This window comes from Neomonachus schauinslandi, chromosome 14, assembly GCF_002201575.2.
Source record: "Neomonachus schauinslandi chromosome 14, ASM220157v2, whole genome shotgun sequence".
Taxonomy (NCBI): Eukaryota; Metazoa; Chordata; class Mammalia; order Carnivora; family Phocidae; genus Neomonachus; species Neomonachus schauinslandi.
The window spans coordinates 16,047,683-16,068,094 of NC_058416.1; the positions used below are offsets into that span (position 1 = coordinate 16,047,683).

The 20,412-nt window shown below is 46.9% G+C and overlaps 1 protein-coding gene across 1 annotated transcript in view; it reads left to right on the forward strand.

Annotated features, from left to right (window-relative positions):
- Positions 1-10,772: 10,772 nt before the first annotated feature.
- CCBE1 (collagen and calcium binding EGF domains 1) overlaps positions 10,773-20,412 on the forward strand; it is a 219,639-nt gene continuing 209,999 nt past the window's right edge. The window contains exons 1-2 of the mRNA XM_021686393.1: positions 10,773-10,948; positions 11,313-11,393. Of these exons, the coding sequence (XP_021542068.1) occupies positions 10,818-10,948; positions 11,313-11,393 (212 nt within the window). The 5' untranslated portion in view covers positions 10,773-10,817. The remainder of the gene's footprint in view (positions 10,949-11,312; positions 11,394-20,412) is intronic.

Consider the following 20,412-nt stretch of genomic DNA (forward strand, 5'->3'; position numbering starts at 1 on the left):
AGAGCACTGAAGAATGTGCTTATAATCCCTAGTCTGGCACCAGCACCCGAGGCTGGGAATAGATAGTGATATCACAAACAGAATTACGGCCCTTTCAGGGACACCCATACAGTCACAGGGAAAAGAACCCTCTCGTGGGAAAATATAAGGTGATGATACTTAGGGAAAAGCGCTTCGAATGTATTGTGATCCATTTGATCTCAGGAGAAAAAAAAAAATATATCTCTTCCTTAACACCAAGTTTTCTGTACCGAAGTACCCCTCACAGGAATGACAGCATTTTGAAGGTGTATGCTAAATCTTCCTGTTTTCCTTCAATCCCTTAAACTACTGCTCTAAGTTTTCTTAACCTTGACCTTAGATTTCAGGGAGTCCAAGCCAGAAGAAAAAGAAAGCCAGCCTCAAAATAGTTCCTGTTGGCTACAAGTTTCATAATGTAAAGGCATCCTATCAATGAACTACAACAATGTTCACACTTTTCAAAAATGTCTTGATCCCCAGAGATGAAGTTTAATGCCTCCCGAAGGGTAGAGTTTCCTATGGTAACCACACAACTCAACCCACTTTGATTTATTAATTGCTCACAGTGTGGAGAACGAGTTTGGCCCTTAAAAGAAAGAAAATACTTTTTGAAAGAAGGGGCTGTTAAGTTTGGGTAGTTTAGGGGTACCTGGGTGGCTCAGTCGTTAAGCGTCTGCCTTCGGCTCAGGTCATGATCTCGGTGTCCTGGGATCGAGCCCCGCATCGGGCTCCCTGCTCGGCGGGAAGCCCGCTTCTCCCTCTCCCACTCCCCCTGCTTGTGTTCCCTCTCTCGCTGTGTCGCTCTCTGTCAAATAAATAAATAAAATCTTTAAAAAAAAAAAAAGTTTGGGTAGTTTAAACCACTTGCCTCCTGACCCCTTTCTTTGAGAAGTGATTAAAGGTCGATAGTGCTTTTGCAAGGAGTGAGAAATAAAGAAATAGAGAGCCACAGAGGCGCAAAAAGTGGTATAGGGGCTCCTTACAGAGTCACGGGTAAGTTTTGTGCTTTGGGGTCCAATGCGAGAATCTCCAGTTACAATGGTCTTTTTCTGAATGCTGGGCTTCAGTGCTGGTCCTGGAGGAGAGAAAGCAATGTAGCACGCCTGGATTCTTTTTTTTAGTTATTATTATTTTTATTTATTTATTTGTCAGAGAGAGAAAGAGAGACAGCACAAGCAGGCAGGCAGGCAGATGGAGAAGCAGGCTCCCCGCTGAGCACGGAGCCCGATGTGGGACTCGATCCCAGGACCCCGGGATCACGACCCGAGCCAAAGGCAGTTGCTTAACCGACTGAGCCACCCAGGTATCCCAGCACGCCTGGATTCTTGTGGCCATGCCACCGAGCCACATGGGTGTCCACCTGGGCGCCTGCACTTCACAATCCATTCATCTGTGAAAGAGGACATTGAAAGAAACTGGTGATGGGTGGCCACTGCCACCTCCATCTTTGCTTTGCTGTGCCCTCTCCACGAAGGGCTGCCTACCATCTTTTTGTTCATGCATTATTTGTTCCATGTCTTTGCCTGCAAACATTTAACCAGCAAGCTCTACACTAGCCTTCAAAGAAAAGGAATAAGCTCTCTGGTTCTTTCCTTCCCTCACCGTACCAAAACCTGCTCCCAAACTCTGCAGAAGGAACAAAGCCTGCCCGGCACTTGGATGTTAGCACAGTGAGACCGATTTTGGACTCGTGGCTTCTAGAACTACAAGATAATAAATGTGTGTTGTTTCGAGCCACTAAGTTGCGGTAACTTCTTGTAACAGCCCTAGGGAACCAACGTAGGTGTTTTCTCCTCTCTGCTCCCAGAGCCCCCTGCTTGTTGCATTCGGACTCTGTTACAGCTTGCAGCAGCTCCTTTGAGTGTGGCCAGTTATCTGGCTTATCTCCCCATCAGGGCTGGAGCTCCCTGGGGACAGCTCTTATTTACTTTAGTCACCAACATACCCAGCATTGCCTGCCATACAGTAAAGACTCATTAGATTTTTTTTTTTTTTAATGAATGAAGGTAGGGGAAGGTATTTTTCCTCTCTCACGGTGGGAGAAGGGCCAGCAATTACGCCACATGGATGCAAGCAGCACATAAGCATCAGCATACTGGAGAAAGGACAGAATAGCCTCCATGGCCAGCAGCAGGTGAGCCGAAGGACGCGGGCCGCACCTGCAGGCACACGTGATATGCGTGAGCGACTCTGAAACCAGAAGCTTAAGGGCTGTATTAGATTTGTGAAAACTTGGAGAATAAACAGAATTCCAAGAAAAATATTTTCCCAGATCCTCCAGTCCCTCCAGTGGGACAGCTGAGAGATAAGGTAACTGCTGAACTAAGATGGGAACACAAAGGCAAGAGGAGGGAGAGAGAGAGAGAGAGAGCCTAAAAGATGAGATCTGACTGAGTTTAAAGGTATAAAGGGGAATCCAACCAAGGAGAAGAATGCCAGGGCATGGAAGAAACGCTAGCAAGAAGATGGGAGAAAGACTTGGGGAAAGGAAGAATTAAGCAACTAGGGTTTGGAAACAGGAGAAAAAAGAATTAGAGGGAGGAGGTGGATAAATGTCGGTAGGGCAGGATTTCTCAACTTTGACTCTACTGACAATTTACCAGGTAATTTTTTATTGTGTGCAGTGGGGAGGGGGCTGACCTGTGCATTGCAGGAGGGTAAGCAACATCCTGGCCTCGACCCACAAGATGCTGGCAGCACCCTCCCCAGGGTGACAACTAAACATCTCTCCAGATGTTGTTGAATTTCTGCTGGGTGACAAAAATGCCTCCTGGTTGAGAACCAAGGATTTCAAGGAAGAAATAGGATTGAGTAAGGAATACGCTTTGTACCCGGGCGCTGGGGGAAGGATGTACTTGAAGGAAGAGCAGCAGTAGAAGGAAGATAACAGAGAAGAGACAATCAAGTCAGAGGCTGGAGAGTGAAAGTTGGTGAGTAAAAGGGCAGCATCTGAGCAAAGGAGGAGTTACGGCAAAATGATGGATAGAAGAGAATGGACAAGAAAGCAAGCAAAAAGCAGCAACAAGAGAGAAAGACCCAAAAGGAAAAGCAAGGATGACTGGCCAAGTAGGAAGGACGCAGCCTGAGCGGGGATCAACTTCAAAGTGGGTCACTTGGGGGAGTTTAATGGCGGGTTACCAACAAGAGGGGTCAGGGCCCATTAGTCTTCATCAGGACGTGAAGATGCAAGAGCCAAAGACACGTCAAATTGCATACACATAACTTTGCGACTCATTATCATTACACTACAGATAAATGCTGGAGCTGCAAGAGGATTCACAAGGTCCCAACTCCCTTTCTGATGAATTATCAGGACGCTCATCTGTGATCAAACCAAACAATACTAAAAGATACACTCAGTCTAAACATCACTGATCAAGCAGAAAGAAGGCAAATGATTGCCCTGAAACACCCCAAACAAAAAATGATGCACGTCAATTAAGTGAACCTAAACCAAGGCAGCTCATTTTATCTGGCATTCCTTTGGGATTCTGCATTGTTGGTAAAGATTAGGACTGAAGAATGCAAACCCATGCTGCTCTTAAACATCCAAACAAGCCAGCAACCTCTGAGTGCTGGGTGTGGGGACAGAATGGCGGGGCGGGGAGGAATAGGGAGGGGAAGGGAAGGAGGGGAGAGGTCCCAAACTCCACCATCCTTCTTGAGCAAACCTTGGTTGCAACTGCTTATCGTCCTCTAGTCTTTCTGGGTCTCAAAGAATCAGTTTCGGGTTGAAAGGAGATGCCAAGAGATTATGCTGGACTCTGAAATTTTAAAAACACTTTGCCTAGGTATTTCTTTGTGGTGACTGCAAGAATGCTCCCCCCCCCCCACCCCGAGTCCTTTCATAATCTCCGAGTTCCGTAAGAGGTCTAGGTCTGATAAAGAGCTGTCTCGGGGCCAAGGACAGAACTGGAAGGATGGTTTGCAAAAGTGCCAGAGTGCCAAGAATTTGGAAACCTGAGCTCATTCTTCTCATGCCAGCATTTCACATAAATTAGCCGACTGTGTGGCTCCACGAAGACAGGTCCAGTGGATGTAGCTCGGTTTTGCCTTGGAGAGAGGTCAGCTCATACACATAGGTGAGAACTTATGGGGCCAGCTGGTTGGTATAGAGCTGCAGAGGAAGGATCATGCCCGAGCATGAATCATGATAGATTCTCAGAGTTACTGGTTAGGGTGGTAGACCTTGGGCTTTCCCTGGTTCTCATATCGCTGGGCAAACATCCTGGATGTAGTCTGTCTCTTAGGAGAAAACTGCCCAGATGCTCACCTCTCCAAAAGGCAGTTTAATGTAAGTGTTGAGCGCATGCATGCTGGGGCCCCAGTTCAAATCCAGCTCATTACTCTTAACTCTGTACCTTAGGCAAGTTAATGAAAATCTCTACTTCAGTGTCCTCATCTGTAAAATGCAGATAATAATAGAATCAGTGACAGAGGATTATAATAAGGATTAAATGAGATAATACTTGTAAAGTACTTTAAAAATGTCTGCATGCACCTGTTGTTACTCTTTGTGCCAAATTCTTGGAAAATCACCATCCATTAAAAGTTTGCAGGAATGTGGCTTTCTTAGTATTATAGCATGAACAGGTCTCCGTTGTGGCTAAGAAATATATCGCACCTTCTACAAGAATCTAACAACCTTTAAACTGAACTCGAAGATTTTTCTACACAATATGGACTGCCACATTTGCTTTAAACATAACTGCCCTACTGAAAGATTGTGGCCTCCTTAGGCAGGGGCCCTTCACACTACCACAAATTTTCTAGGCCTGACCCAATGAGAAAAAGCTCACAAGAAATTAATGCAATCTCACCAATAGATTTATAGGGAACATTCGTGCCACTCTAGAATTGACCACAGCTGGGTCTTAACTATCCAACTCCTTGAACACTTTTGAACCGTGATTTGATTTGGGGCACCTGGGTGCCTCAGTTGGTTAGGCGACTGACTCTTGGTTTAGGCTCAGGTCATGATCTCAGGGTCCTGACAATGAGCCCCACCTCCGGCTCTTGGTCAGGGTGGAGTCTGCTCTCCCTTCCCCCATCCCCACCCCCACACACTCTCTTTCAAATAAATAAAATCTTAAAAAACAAAACAAAACCACGATTTGATTTAAAATATATAGAAGTCAGACGGGCACAGTACTCAGAAGCACAGAGATTCTCCAAGTATACACCTTCGCATTTCTAGCAACCGTTAATGGATTTGACTGACCCAGACCTTGGTCACTCCGAAACGTCTAATTCAAGCACAATGGTAATGACACCATTCTCAATTCTGCTACTTAGCCTCCCATGACAGAATGTCTCTAGCCTTGGCCATCCATTTCACAAACTCTCTCTTATGGAAGCAAGTTAGAGCTGACAAGGTGGATGGCCCACCGTAACTGCATCAGAATTTTTGGAGAAAAACAAAACAATATTGGCTATTATTTATGGTCTCTGACGCCACAGGCACGTTATATATCTTACTGGCTCTTTTCAACAATCCTACAAGTTAGAGATTGTGGTTTCTACATTACTTACGGATAAACTGGGTCCCAAGAAGATTTCACAATTTGATCAGGGTCACAGAGGTTTTAGGTTGTAAGCTGGATTTCAAACCTAGGTAAATCCAATTTTTAAGTCTGATTTCTTCCCATTTCCCAGTGCTATTTCTATCTATTTTTTAAAGAGGGAGGTAAATATATTCTCCCTCTTTTATCCAGAGGGAAAACATATTTTAATTATAGATTACAGTAAGTACTGGGGCTCAGGTAGCACGGGTAATATATTTTATTTCACCAAGATATCCCAAAGAGCATCTTGGCTCAGGTTGGAAAACTGTTATGGTCAACATTCTTATTACCTGTCAAATTGGCTTGATACCATATTACTGAGCTCAGTATCTCCTGGTTCTCCATAAATGTTAAGTAAGAACTCTTACCCGCATGGAGGAAAGGGATATAAATAGAGCTAGCTCTACAAAAATAAAGCACAGAAGTTTGTGTGTTGGCATGGTTGACACCCAGAGGAGTTAGCTCATAAATCCTGGGATAATTCTAATGATGCCATTTTCTCGACCAGCAATCACAGAGTGGGAGCCAGTGGTCCTACCTCTAGTGTTGGCCCCTTATCCTTCCTTGCTTATGCTTATGGGGACCCAAGAGATGGGGCCAGCCCAGCTGCATGTCCTGCGGTTTCCACTTGTCCCAGGAGGAGCTGTAAAGTTGAGTGGTGTTAGAACACACTTAACCTAGAAACTTGGGGTTTGATCCTGCAGCTCTAAAGGTCAAGGAGACTGCCAACTCCCATTGTTTCCACAATCTCCTCCTTTGGGAGAAACCCCAGACAGGGATTCTGTGTGTGTGTGTGTACTTCCAAGAATACAACATCCAAGTGTGTGTGTGTGTGTACTTTGAAGAATACAACATCCAAGTCACATTAATACTTTTCCTTGATTTTTTTTTGAGATCTTCAACCAAGTTCTCTCTTTTTATTGTGTGTACATTTTTCTTTTAGCAGCCTATACACATATAGGCTAACTAATCTTTTAAAATTGCTTTTATTTCAAAGTTTGGCAAAAATTGGGATTCTGTCATGGACATAGATGTTTCTTCCTATCCTGGGTGAAAATTCCGGAGACCCAAAGCTTCAATATATGTTCAGAATTTGTGCAAGTTAAAACAAAGGCAGACTAAGTGCCAAGGCAGCGTACACACCCCAAAACTAGAAATTTAAAATCCTTTTACTGTGTTAACATGTTTGAGTCTTCTTGCCTGGAGCATTTCCTCACAATGGTTTGGAGACAGGCACGTTTGAGCCCTTTTCAAGGTGTAACCCTGTTTCTCTAAGCTAACCTGGCTGTATGGCAAGGAAAACTGAAACTGAAGGAAAGTTATCAGGGCAACCTGTTTATTTTAGGGATATTATATTGTACGGATATCACTCAAATTCAGTAGGAACCCACACTTGTTGAGTCTTGTTTCTATGAAAAGACCTTTACTTGACAGATGACTGTTGCTATATTTCAGGGAGACCAACAGGAAAAATCTGTGATTTTTTTTTTAACAATTTATAGGCTTTTCCTTTACAGCTACCTTGATTTGGTAACTGATCATGGAATTATCTTGAATTGATGTCTGAGAGTCTGAGAACTGATTTGTGATGTGTTTAAACATAGCATAGGACTTTCTGTATAATGATCGTGCCAACTAATTTCACTTCAGTTTCATTTTATTATTTATCCTGACTTTCTTTGCCTGAATTGCTTTATCTAATCTTGCTCTATTCTATATAGAATATATACTATACATAAGGCATATAATATAGATAAATGGACAAACTGTAAAACAGTATGATTTGTCTGCCATCACAAATTCTTTTTTATGAAAAGGAAAAATTTGAACAAACAATGAAATGAAATGAATTGTGCCCTCAACTGGTGTTCTGTTTCTTATAGTAATTTATCTTTTTTATGGATCTCTTTTTTCTAATACTATGTTGAATTTGTCCAAATAAGTTATTGAAGTCCCTTAAAAATGAGTGGAAGAGGCCACGGTTCTCATTCAGAGGGTATTCTCTGCCCTATGGTCTAGTCTTACTTTTCTTTTTTCCTTTCACTTTGCTTTTGTATGCTGACCTCTAGATTCTCAGGTCAGCCAGTCTCCCTCCGCACTGCCCCCTACACTCAGTATCCGGTCCACCAGGGAGTCTAACCTAGAGCTGAGTGTGCACATTAAGGCCCAGCACAGCCCCATGTCCTGAGGATATGGTAAATTGTGTAACAATCCACTCTCTGGTTTGTTTCAGGGAAGCTGACAGGTCTATATGGAAAACATCACAGAGAGTGGTATGCTGAAAAGAAATAATCATACAGAGCCTCCCCTGAGGAGCACTGGGTCCATATCATTAATCTTTGCCACACTCTTATGAAAGAGGCAGTGGGTGAGGCCTCTAATCCACTGTTTTATAAACGAGGGAGGGAATGGGGCAGATCGGTGGGGGCAAGCTGGGGAGTGGGGAGCTCATGCCTGGTGGGGGAGAGAGTGAGGGTGCCAGGAAAGAAAACCTATGGCCCTGGAGGTCCCTACCACACTTGGCCTCCTTGTGACATCTCCCATACAGGCTGCCGCCTGAGCAAATGCAGGTTTTGTCTTTTGCATGAGTGTTTAACTGTTCGGGGAACTGGCATCCATACAAGGCCATCACATCTCCTTCTGCTTGGTTGCGGTCTCCAGCCCAGCCCCCACCCCAAGTGTGACACTAAGTGTCCTGCTGTCAATAGTTGCCAAGGAGCTTAAATTCCAGGCCTCAGGGCAAAGGTTTTCTCCAGGTCTCTGCTCCAGCTCACCTCTTCCAGAAATGCTCTGATCACCCACTCTTAGGATTTCCTCCCCAGGCAAACCTGCGCTGATTGCATGGCCCCAGCACCTTCTCTGACGCCTCTTTGTCATGTGTGCTCAGTGTACTGGGCTGAAAATAAGGTGGTGGCAAAGTTGGCTTTGTCCCCAATCTGCTGCACAGCTGTGCATAATGGGCACGGTTTTGCTTTTACCATTTTGCAGCCTGAATTACTTTCTCTGCCAAGCTTCGTGTCTCCATATGTGGCTTATTAACTATTTAATGAAAGTGATAACTAATCTTCACCATTCTATTACTTGTAGAACGTCCACCATGCAACAGTAGAAAAACAAAACAAGTAAAAATGAGAAAAAAGATAGCAAGATATCAAAGTAATTGATAATAAAAACAGACCCTCCTACAGGATAGCATCTTCCCTGCAAGATGGAGACTAAACAGGTTTGTGGTACAATCTAAAGTGATACAATTTTTATAAGTTCCAGGATGCCTTTATTTTTCAATGCGCTTAGAGAGGTATCTCTTTAGAAGCCCAAACAACTATTGTGAAATAAACTTGTATTTATCTAGGAAGCAGAAAGCTAGAAAGTTAAAACTGAAAATTCTGTGCAATAATTACATTAAAAATAATAATAGTTAATGTCTACTGAGCACTCAATACATGGCGGGCACTGTAAAAAAAACTTTATATGCACTACCTCATTTAATACTCATAAACATTTATGAGGGAGGTTCCCCATTTTGCAGATGAGAAAAATAAATTTCAGAAAGGTTAAGCAACTTGCCCAAAGTCACATAGCTAATAAGTCACACAGCCTGGATTTGAATCCGGATCGTTTTTGGTTTTTTTTTTTTCTGACCCCATGATCCTCATTCTCAGGTGTTGCAAGCTTCAGAAGGGTCTTCTGAATTACCAGGTGAAAACTTTCTTTGTAGCACTATATTTTAATATCAAGTCTGTTTTATGGTCTGCTAAGTCTGTGTAAGATTTGTAGGAAAAAAACCCCACCTTACTGAACTAAGAAATCGGATTCCTAGTTTCAAGGCATAGTGTATCAAATAAAATCATGAATGTGAAAAAACCTTTGGAAAATAGAAAAGCATTCTACAGAGGGAGGAGGCTGCCATTGCTCTTAAAAATGTCAAGGTGTATGTGATATGCACGGTAATTCTCAGTTGACCAGAATATTCTGAACCCAAGCACCTGCTTAACATCGGTAACTTGTGAACAAGCTACCTTTCACCCGGTCCTGGCCTCTGCAGAACCACGTGTTGGTTCGGCATTACAACCTTGTGCTGTTCCAATTTCTTTCTGGGCCACGACCACTTGCCTGGCTCCGTGGGGCACGTCTATGTCACCAGGCACGGAAACTCCTGATGTGCAACCAAGCGCCCAGATGCAGAGGAATAACGAACGACAGTGGGGTCATCACCAAATGAGCGGATCTACCGCCCCCGCCCGGGGTTTGCGGGCTCGGCGTGCTCACGCCGGGGTTAACTAGCGGCTGGCAGGGCCGGCGATTAAGGGCCCCTCGGTCTCACCTGGTCTTGGAGGAGTTTCCAGCGCTCACGTGTGGTGGCTCACGTGGCGTGGAAACCTCGTGAAAGCCGCTCATGGCAAGAGCATATAAGACCCCCCGGGGGAAGAGAAAAAGGAAAGAAAAAGAGAGCGCGCAGCTCACTTGTCCCTAGCTCCAATTAGGAAGAAAATAGCGGCTTTACGAACAATTGAAACGACCGGAGAACTTTCTTTTAAGATTTTAAGGAAGCCACACTGCTACACTCTGTAAGCCGTACTGTCCCGGGCGTGAAAAGCAGCTGGGGAGAAGCGCCTGTCCTTCGGACAACTCCTTCCCGAATCCTGCCGAGAGGAGCCCAGGGTGGCGGGAAAGCAGGGCGTAGGCACTGGAGGGCGAAAGGCGACCAGAGGCCTGCCCTGGCCTTCAGAAGGGACCTGACGCCAGGAAGGAAGCTTATTAACTCTTAGGCTTCCCCCCCTTCTTCTCCCCCGGGTGCGAGCCGGCTCCTCCTCCCGGTCGAGCTGGCCTGGGGCAAGATGCGCACAGCCATCGGCTCGCGCGCCCTGCCCGTCCCTCCCAGCCCAGGAAGAGGTGAGAAGGGAGGGCGCTGCCCAAAGCCGAGCCTGGCGAGTCCGTGGATCCCAAGTGAACATCCTGGGCGAGACGGCTGAGCCCCCGCGACCCCCGCGCCGGCCGAGCACCGCAGGCGACCCATCTCCCTGTTCCTCCGCCGCCTCTGCACCCACACCCCGACTCCTAGCCTGACCCCCCGCTCCAGGACACCCCCAGCCCCGTGCCTCGCGCAGGTGGCGCAGACGCCCCTGCCCTCCGGCGCCCCCTACCGGGGAGAGGGAAGGCAGCGGCCGCCGAGAGGCCGAGCACAGGCGGGGAAAGAGCTCCAGCGCCGGGAAGAAGCCGGGAGCTTCCCTGATGGTGCCGCCGCCTCCGAGTCGGGGAGGAGCGGCGAGGAGGCAGCTGGGCAGGAGCCTGGGTCCGCTGCTGCTGCTCCTGGCGCTGGGACACACGTGGAGCTACCGAGAGGAGCCTGAGGACGGCGACAGGTAAGCGCTGCCAGCCCCGGCTGGCTGCGCGCCCGGTTCGTGGGGTGGGGGCAGTATCCCGGCCCCTGCAGGCGCCCGCACGCCCCCCAACGCCCCGGCTCCGCTGGCACGGGCTGGGGGCTCAACTACCCTGGGCGGCATTAAACTCCGCGCCCTGCCTGGGCTCCCCGTCAGTGGGTCTGGGGCTCCCTGGTACGGCTCCTCCGGGGCTGGGTTCGCGCCGGCGGACCCCAGCTCAGGCCCCGAGGCCGCTCGGGGACCAGCGCCTGCTCGGCGCGCCGGGACGCAGCGCCCTGCCACCCTCGCGCGCCCTGCCCTTCGCTCTCCGCGGATGGTCAGCGAAGTGGTTGCTCTCTCTTCCTAGAGAGATCTGCTCAGAAAACAAGATCGCCACGACGAAATACCCGTGTCTGAAGCCTACGGGGGAGCTCACCACGTGTTTCAGGTAAGTCTCCGGGCTCTGCCGAGTCCGCCGCCGAGCACCGGGGCTAGTTGGGAAGGCGGCTGCGCAGAGGAGGGGTTTGGAGACGCGCTTGGTGACTGGGGGCCACGGTTGCGCGGGGATGTGTTTGGGGAGTCCTTTAGTGCAGACCTCTTGGTGTGGTTTTTGGGCCAGAGCAATGATGGGCAATCAAGTGTGCACCTAGACTTTGCACCCTAGGACCCTGAGGCGTTTACCGCTTCCTGGAATACTTCGCGTGGTGGAGAGGAAGAGGCTGAAAGCTTCTAAGTGGATTGGATTGTGGGTGCAAACTGCGCCGTGGCAAAGACGGATGGCCGCGTTTGCGTTTTGTTTCAAAAACACAGTTGACAAGTAAATACTTAGTCCTTGACTGTCCTTTGACCTTCTCCCGGGACGGAGTGTAACACTCTAACGGTCTCTGAGGGCAAAAGGATGGGGAGGAGGTTTGCGGGCTGTGGACGTGGGTGTGTTGGGGGTTGTGTGTGTGTGGGGGGGGGGGAATGTTGAGCTTGTTGAGCCATAAGGAGAGTACTTCCTGAAAGTGCAGTTCACAGATCACCTGGGTGCTTGTTAAAATTACCCCTGACTAGGGCTAGGGAATCTATGTAGATAGGAAAATGTTTCCCAGGTGGTTCTCATTCTCAAATTACTGTTCCCTGCTTGCAGCCTTTTGGAGGTGAGGGTTGATTTGTTTTCACCGTTGAGTTCTTGGCTTCTGGTCCACTGCTTTGAATGGGGGGGCATAGATCCATAAACACGAATTGCTTTTTAAAGGTATGGTGCAAGGTACTGGGAATCACACTCCTGCCAGACTGTTTCAGCCAGTCCTACGCTCTGGGGTGCCAGGATAAATATTGGGTAGTACAAGGTAATGCAGCAATCCCCAGAAGTGAATTTGGAGAAAAGCTTTATTCTTCATAATGTAACAGATGAATCAATCACCATGCTTTTGGAGCCGCTGAGATCTTAGTTCACATGCTCAAAGTTTCAGATATAAGTGGTTTCAGGGCTGGTGAGTTTGTGGTACACAAACCAGTAATCAGTTATGTTGCATACTGTGCTCTAAAATCTTGTCGGCAGTGGAATGACCCCTATCCTTTAAGTGAGGCAATACTCCCTGGGCTTGGGAAGCATTGTCTTATCCAGGACATCGGTGGTCAACACCCATCAAATGTGCTGAGGCCTGGGTGGGGGAGATGGGGGGGGGGGGGAGTATGTTCAGTTTACAGGTAAAGACTTGAAGAGGTTAACTGGGTAAGCAAGGTTATCCAGCTGGTGGGATAACCCAAGGGTACCGGCCCCAGGATTGCTTGCCTGGCGCTAGCCCCATGTGTCATCCACATGACCACAGTATTAGGACGTGTTGTTTTCCTAGCATTCTAGTACAAAGCCTCTAACAGGGGAAGTGTCCCTGAGATGGTTTACTCATTTGTTCAGTCCCTGAAGGTCAGACTGCACATAAATCAGTGGTACTTGCAGGATGCATGTCCAATTTTCAGAAACCACTGGTGCCTGATTAGTGTTCTAAGTTGACTGTTAATACTGTTACTCCTCTTCTCTGGTTTAATTTTTTTTACACTAAGACTCCCCAAGAGACACTATCAATGTCTTTAAGTGTTCTCATTAATGGCTATCCAAAAGAACAGTTTATGAGAACTAACAAGGCTATTTTACATCACAGAAAAATAAGGAACTTTGTTTTTGGGAATGAGTGGAATGGGAGAGGGGGTTTTCAGCTGGGGAAAATGAGTAGTGGTCCCTGTGAATATTTTCTGGTTTTGTTACTTTGTTTTATGGATAATCCAGAGTTCTGTGTATACTGTTATACTGTTCCTGTAACTCTGTAAATTCCTGAAGACAGTTGATTGGCAGTTACTGAGCCCGTTTGCTTTTGAACCCCCAAGAAGGGGGGGGGGGGGGGCTTGTGCTTGGTTTGTGGATTTATTATCTTGGCTCCTAGAGGCTCTTGCTCCAGGTGGGATCTGGAAACCAGCAGTATCCTCTAGAAGCTTGTTAGTGTCCAGGCCCATCCCAAACCTCCCAGATCAGAGCCTTTGTTAATGCAACGTGCATTAAAGGCTAAGCACTTACATAGAAACCACTGTCCTCAATCTGGCCACTGTGCAAACCCATTTAAATTCAAGAGGCGCAGAGGCTTCTACAGGTGCATGAGTAGTTACTCCTACCGCATCAACCAAAAACTAAAAACCAGCCTTCCAGGAGACCAGACTCAACTCTTGGATGATCCTTAATTAAGCTTAAGTACAGTAGCTGAGCTGCTTGGGGAGTACGGACAGATGGCCCCGATTTTACCCATCGTCCTTTGAACAGTTTTTAGCACAAGTGAGAACTACAGAAGTCCTTCTGAACTTAAATTTTTTTATGGGACTTAAAACAACAAAAAAACAAAACAAAAAAAAAACCCCTAGAGGATGAGTTTACTCCCACCATGTTCATGGTAGTGTTAATCTGATCTGTTATTCCTAAAAGCTATAGAGACCTAAATGATACGGAGAAGGAAAGCTAGGTTCAGAATCTTTGTTCTGGACCCCCCCCCCCACCTTTGTACACTTGTTTCCCAGGGTTTCACCCAAGCACCTTTCCACGTTTGCCTTCTGTATATGAAATGACAGCCTGAGGACTTTGTACTCAGCACCATTCTATGCACTTTACATACATTATCTCTAATCCTCAAAGCCACTCTTTTGTATTTCAGTTTTACAGGGGAAGAACCGAAACTCCAGGATTAAGTAAACTTGGTCAGGGTCACAAAGTTAATACACGTGGGAGCCAAGATTCAAACCCAGGTTTGTCAGACTTCAAAGTCTGGGCCCAGGCCCTTTCATCATCCCAGAGGTGCCTACAGAGGAGGTAGAACTTTCAAGATCCTGGGGTCTAAGGAAGACTATAAATTCAGATGGCAGTAAATTCAAAAGACCGTTTGATGGAAAACTCCAACACTCACCATGAGCAGTGGTTTTTCAGTTAACCACCATCCTGGAGATCTGTCCTTAAATAATTCATATTCTCCTGTCATACAATATTGGTTCATATGTGTATAGCTTTCCTTCCTTGAAGGATTTCTTAATCACAGGGCTGTCTCGAGACCATCTACCCCAGTGTGCATTGGGCCAAGTGCCCAAAGTTGAACAAACTTGAGTGAATGCCAGTGACAGCCTACCAAGCTTAGAGTACGTACTGCTCAGTGTTATAATCTGATGCAGGGTGTACTCCTTTATTAAAGATTTCACCGTTGGGGTGTGATTTATCTAAGACTCTTATAGCCAAACTAAGCATATAAATTTATCAGGGTGCTAGCCTCTTGTGGCTGTTTTTCCCCCACAAGTTTACCCCCCCACCCCCCGACCATGTAGTTTTGAACAAGAGGTTCATGTTTACCTTTCATTTATTGGGTCTATCAGTAAAACCTGTTAAAGGCTTTTTTAAAATGAATACATTGTGTAGGGGATGTCCAGAAAATCCAATTTTTGAGTGAAGCAGTATCTAGTAAACATTCTAACTTTCCTGATCCGGTAAGGATTTACTGAGTATCTAGTAAACATTCTAACTTTCCTGATCCGGTAAGGATTTACTGAGCATCTATTAGCTTAAAAGGGCCTTACAAAATGCCTATAGAATAAGTTACTGTCTGGTCTGCTTAGAGACCTGATTTTTAGACTAAGGCCTTTGAAACTAACCAATACGCAATGGTAGATGATCAGTTCAAAGTCATGTAGTTCATACTGTATCGATGATGGAGATGAGCTTAGAAGCAGCTAGGAATGGCTTTCTGGGCAAGAGAAAATACGTTCTTTATCACGGTTAGGTGTTTAAATTGCATTGGCTGTAGCTCTGTTTTGTGGTTTGTGGACTGCCACGGCCCGTAGCTTCCCCTCGGCAGTGTTTGTCCCTCTGCAGCTCATTAGGTACTGCTCTTAGGACCCTGTTCCTGCGGGATATAATGACCTAGGGATGCCAAAACCCCCCACTTTTCCATAATCTGTATTGCCAAATCCTGTTAAAATGTCGAAGTTAATGTGATATTTCTGCAAATGGGTTTGCGTGGGATTTGGAGAACAAGAAAGTCACTTAGAGCAGCCCTACCAGCTTGAGAGCCCTGCACTCTAGCTGAGACCACATTGCAGCGAAGACTGGAGAATGTGCTATCTGGTGGGTCACAGTTCCTACAGAGGGCTTGGAGGTCAAAACCTGAGCAGTAATAGGAACTGTGCCAGTTGGAATCCTAGCTTGACTAAATTGTTCTGTGACTTTGGTTTCTTTACCTTAGTGGTCTCTAAAATCCTATTAGTGGTGAAGTTACAGGGTTATGGTGAAGGATTAAATGAGCTGATATACATAGGAAGTGCTGGATGAACAGTACCACTCATACTGTCGAATCCCCCCCACCACGTTTGGCACCTTGGATGCACATAGTAGGTGCTCACTGGACACGGAGTTTTGGACAGTATGGTAGAAATTTTTGAAAAAGCAAACTCCACATCCAGAAATGGTGTTTATACACCACTGTACACTAGTTTTTAGATACTTTTTCAAATGTAGGAAAGCCCAAAACTGGGGGGGGGGGGGGGGGGGGGGGAATCACAAAGCGTATCTGTGTTTCTTGCTTACTGACCACGTAAAGCGCCCTACTCATGTGCCCATAAGAGCAGGAAGAAGGTATAGTTACCCCACTTTAAAGGATCTTAGAGGCTTGCCCCTTGCCTGAAGTCATGAAGGACGTTCTTGGCAGAGACAAGGCTAGGAAGCAGACCCTCTGGTCCTCAGCCCACTGCCAACAAAGCTCAGGACCGGCATGGGGTGGGGGGGGGGGGGGGGGGGTGTGCTGTGGGTAATCGTTGGCTCAGGGCACGCTGCCCCCTTTCAGAAAGCACATCATGATCCTCTGCTGAAGAGGAGCTGGTATGAAAAGAGCAGGAGACCGGTGGTTTGGGCAGGAGCTGTCTAAATCGCAGGCAGCCTCGGTTTCCCTGGGTTAGACCCTCTCTCACTGGATGGTCAGCCCGCTTGGGGTGGGGGGGTGGACCAACTGTCCCCTGGTTCGTGACCATACCCTCTGAGGCTAGCCTCAGGCCCGGACAGTGTTCCACATGTCAAATGACCGAGTGAATACACAAGTGAATGAAATCCACTTTCAATTTACTAGCCTTTCTCGAACTGTGGTCGCTGGCCTATCCAAGTATGCCTCTTCTGAGAGAGGCGCTTTCGGAACCCACACTCCCTGGGCTGCCGTGAGGTGCTATGGTGGTCTTCCTCAGTGCTCGGCCGGACCTGCTTGAGCTGCTAATGTGTTACAGGTGCGGATTCTCGGGCAGTTCCAGCTAATGCCCTGACCTTGCTACTTTACCTAACACCTGAAGAGGACGCAGGTGTTCCTGCCTGTGTTAATTGCCCTGTAGACCCTGGCTTTGAAGGGAGGGTTGCAGTTTTAAAGGGGATCCCGCTCCCTCCCACGTTTATCTTCAGCTGAACAGGTGTTGGAGGAGGGCGGGGACGTGGGAGGGCTTGGCCAAGGCGGGTTCCATATCACTTTTCACTGTTCTCAGAGAAGCAGCACCAAGTGATAGGAAAGGACAACCAAATTCACCACAAAAGGCTGCACATTCCCCGGAGTGCCCTCCGAGACGGGTCTAGTGGCTTCGCTCGTTGTCCCTGACGTCATGGATGCCTGACTTTCCGATATTCATCTTTTCTAAGTGAAGCTGCGTGGGTGCACCCGGAAAAAGCAAATGCACTCTTTTATTCTAGAATACCCTATCTTTGGAGAAAGTTTGCATTTCAATCAGTAGCTCACGTGTCCGTGAGCTCAGCTTCTCCAAACCTACCACCCCCTGCTCAGCGGGGCCTTTCCCGCTTTTGTGAGAGAGACGGTCCGCCTGCGTTGGTGAGCCCTGCTGAATAGCCAGAGAACAGAGGTCTCCGCTCCATCTCTTTATTGATTTTCTCTGGGTGTGAAAACCACTATACCATCAGCTTCTCAGGCTAGGTTCTTTTCCATGAAGCCATTTATGAGTTTTAAAGTTTTACCAACAACTTTGGTTCACTTATTCAGCAAATACTTGAGTTACCAGGTGCCAAGCACAGTTCTAGGGACTTAGAATACATCTGTGGGAAATGCAGAAAAACTCTTGCCTCTGCCCTCCTAGAACTTAGATTTTTTAATTCAACTTTTAGTAAGGGAATTTTGAGTCAAAGCTGTCTTTTGGGACCTATTTAAGAGTTCTTTTGGCACACATCTGATTAAGGTCCCATTTTGGAGGCTGAGAGCTTGAAATTTCCTATGGACCAGCTGTCTCCTTTCAGCAAAAGAAACCCACCAAGCAGGGACACAGGAGTCCAGGGGTGGTGGTAACCAAAGTTTTGTTCTACAGAGGTGTTAGTGGGAAATTAGTGCGTGCCCCAAGTCTCTTTCAAGAATTATTGGAATGTGAAAGTAGTACAAAGGGAATTCTCTGGCTGATTGCCCTGCGAGGTGGATGGCAGCCTCAGAACTGGCCCATTACGAACACCCAGTTCACCTCTTACTGCACCCTCCTGTTTTCCAACAGTAACTTTAAGCAGACTGTTCTAAGAAGGCCTGCCCCTCCACATTCCTCCCTTCTCCTAATCCCTATGGATCATTGTAGTTGTAGCTGAACCTTCTGGACGGTTTCCATCCTGAGACCTGGGTGGGGGGATGGGGTGGTGGTATGAGGTCTACATATTTAATCTCCTTTGAGCAAAGCACATCTTTCCAGCTTCAAGTCAAAAGCCTGCGTGAGTTTGGATGCATGAATATACGGCCTTGTTCAGTGTGGCAGAATGTGAACTAGATCATCTTTTCATACTTTCGGATTTCAGAAATGTGGACCACATCTGTGTTCAGCCTTTATCTCTGTTCTCAACCTTTCTTGGCTACACCTGGGGGGTGTTCTGTGTTTGCCCCACTGGGGTGAAGCCCTCCAGCCTCCATCTGGGAACGGCGGGGGCAGCTCTCAGCCCAGTAGCTGCTGGTTGAGAACGGGTGGGAGGCCAGGAGAGCCCTCTGCTCTAGGATCTGGTCTGGGAGTTTGGTACAGAGCAGGAATTGGTGAAGTAGTAGGGCCCATGGCCTGTTCTTATACAACGTATGACCTAAGAATGCTTTTCATATCTTTAAAGGGTGGTTAGAGACCTCATTTGGCCCCCGAAGCCTCAGATCTTTAACATCTGGCCGTTTATAGGACGTTTGCTGACTTCTAGAAAGCCATCTCCGCGCCCCCCACCCCCCTGCAAGTAGGCTCCATGCCCAGCGTGGGGCTGGAACTCAACCCTGAGATCAAGACCTGAGATCAAGAGTCGGACACTTAACCAACGGAGCTACTCTCTAGTGAGCCATCTTAACACAAAGACTGGGGTTCTCTGTACGTAACCTTGTCCACAGATAACAAGTTCTCAGGTCACTTGGGATGTATTTAGCTTCATCTTTAGGTCCTTGCCTTCATGTTGCCTTATTGTATTTGGACCTCCTGGCCTGAGCATCTTTGTGACTTGGTTTCCTGATCTCGGGGAATCAGTATTTGAGCTGGAATTTCTGCCCCCACCAGTCATCCCCAAATGGTACTATAAATGGACATAATTTGTCAGTGTTCTTAAGCTGACTATTTGCAAGTAGTTGAGGACTAACTTCTGCTTTTCTTCATGTTCCCAAGACCAGGCCTTCATGTTCGGGTTGAGTACTCTGGATTGCCTTGGCTGATCTTACCCTCCCCCACCCCTAATTCCATACTTTAATTCCTGACTTGTATATTGATCATCCCATGCTTTGTTGACTCAGAGCTGCCTCTCCGAGTTTGTTTTGATATTTCTATAGTGGAGAACTTCACATCCAAAAATCAAATGAGAGCACAAATATTTTGAGGGGACAGAAGCAAAATCTAATGGCATTTTGGAGAGAGGAAAGGAGGAAAACGTTGGAACACATCACCTGACCTATTGGGAGAAATGCTCTGGGGCGTGGTAAAGAAAAAGGTATAAAAACTTGATAAGGAGCAGAGAGCATCCTATGGAGGTGAAGTTGGGTGGAGAAAAAGTTTATATTAAACTCGTGGGAGCTTCTGACCTTGGTAACAGCTGTTTTTCTACGGATTCAACCAAATTCAAAAGGCCGTCTAAGTTTAGAAAGGTTGATAGCTCTACAAACGCAATTTTCTAACCTCTCCTGTGTGCCTAGCACTACCACCTTGGAGGTCAGGCTGTCTAAAAGCCAGTGCGGACATGGCGCCATGACTTTCCCTCCAGCTATTCTCTTGCTTTTGCTCTCACTCGGCATTGCTCTTGGTAACGTGTCCGTGTTGTGTTGGAATTTTTCTATAGCGAAATTGCTCGTGATTTTTATGGTGGAAAAATTGCCTGGCGGAGCTGAGGTTGCCTTCCTAGGAACCCACCAAGACCACAAAGACTGTTCCTTGGAAGCAAGGTTGTTCCGAAAACGCTGGAATGTAGTTCTGGCAGTACCTGAAAGGTTAGAAGAACCTAGAATCTCACTGATGTTGCGTTCTATCTCTGAGAAAACTTGATTTTTTTTTGCAAATTCTGTGAAAATTGAATTTAATACTAATTTACATATGTAAGAGATCACTCATGCCCATTCTGGCCTAGCTGGGTGAACATAGGGAAAGCAATTTTATGCCAGAACCTGGGACTTATGTGGAGGTCACCTAACCAGGCACCAGTTTCTATCTGGAACACAGAGGAGAAAGAGGAGGGGGAGTGAGTTTTGAATACCAAAAACCGAGATCACAACAAAAAGCAGGGTGGCTACCTTCCTTGTGGGTAAGTCTTCATGCAAGTTCTCAGTCAAGATCTCAGAGCAGGTGTGTGGCAGAGCCAGGGTTCAAAACAGGTACACAGGTATGCCTGGGTGGCTCAGTTGGTTAAGCGTCCGACTCTTGGTTTCCGGTTTAAGTCATGATCTCAGGGTCATGGGATCAAACCCCAAGTCGGGCTCTGCGCTCAGCTCGGA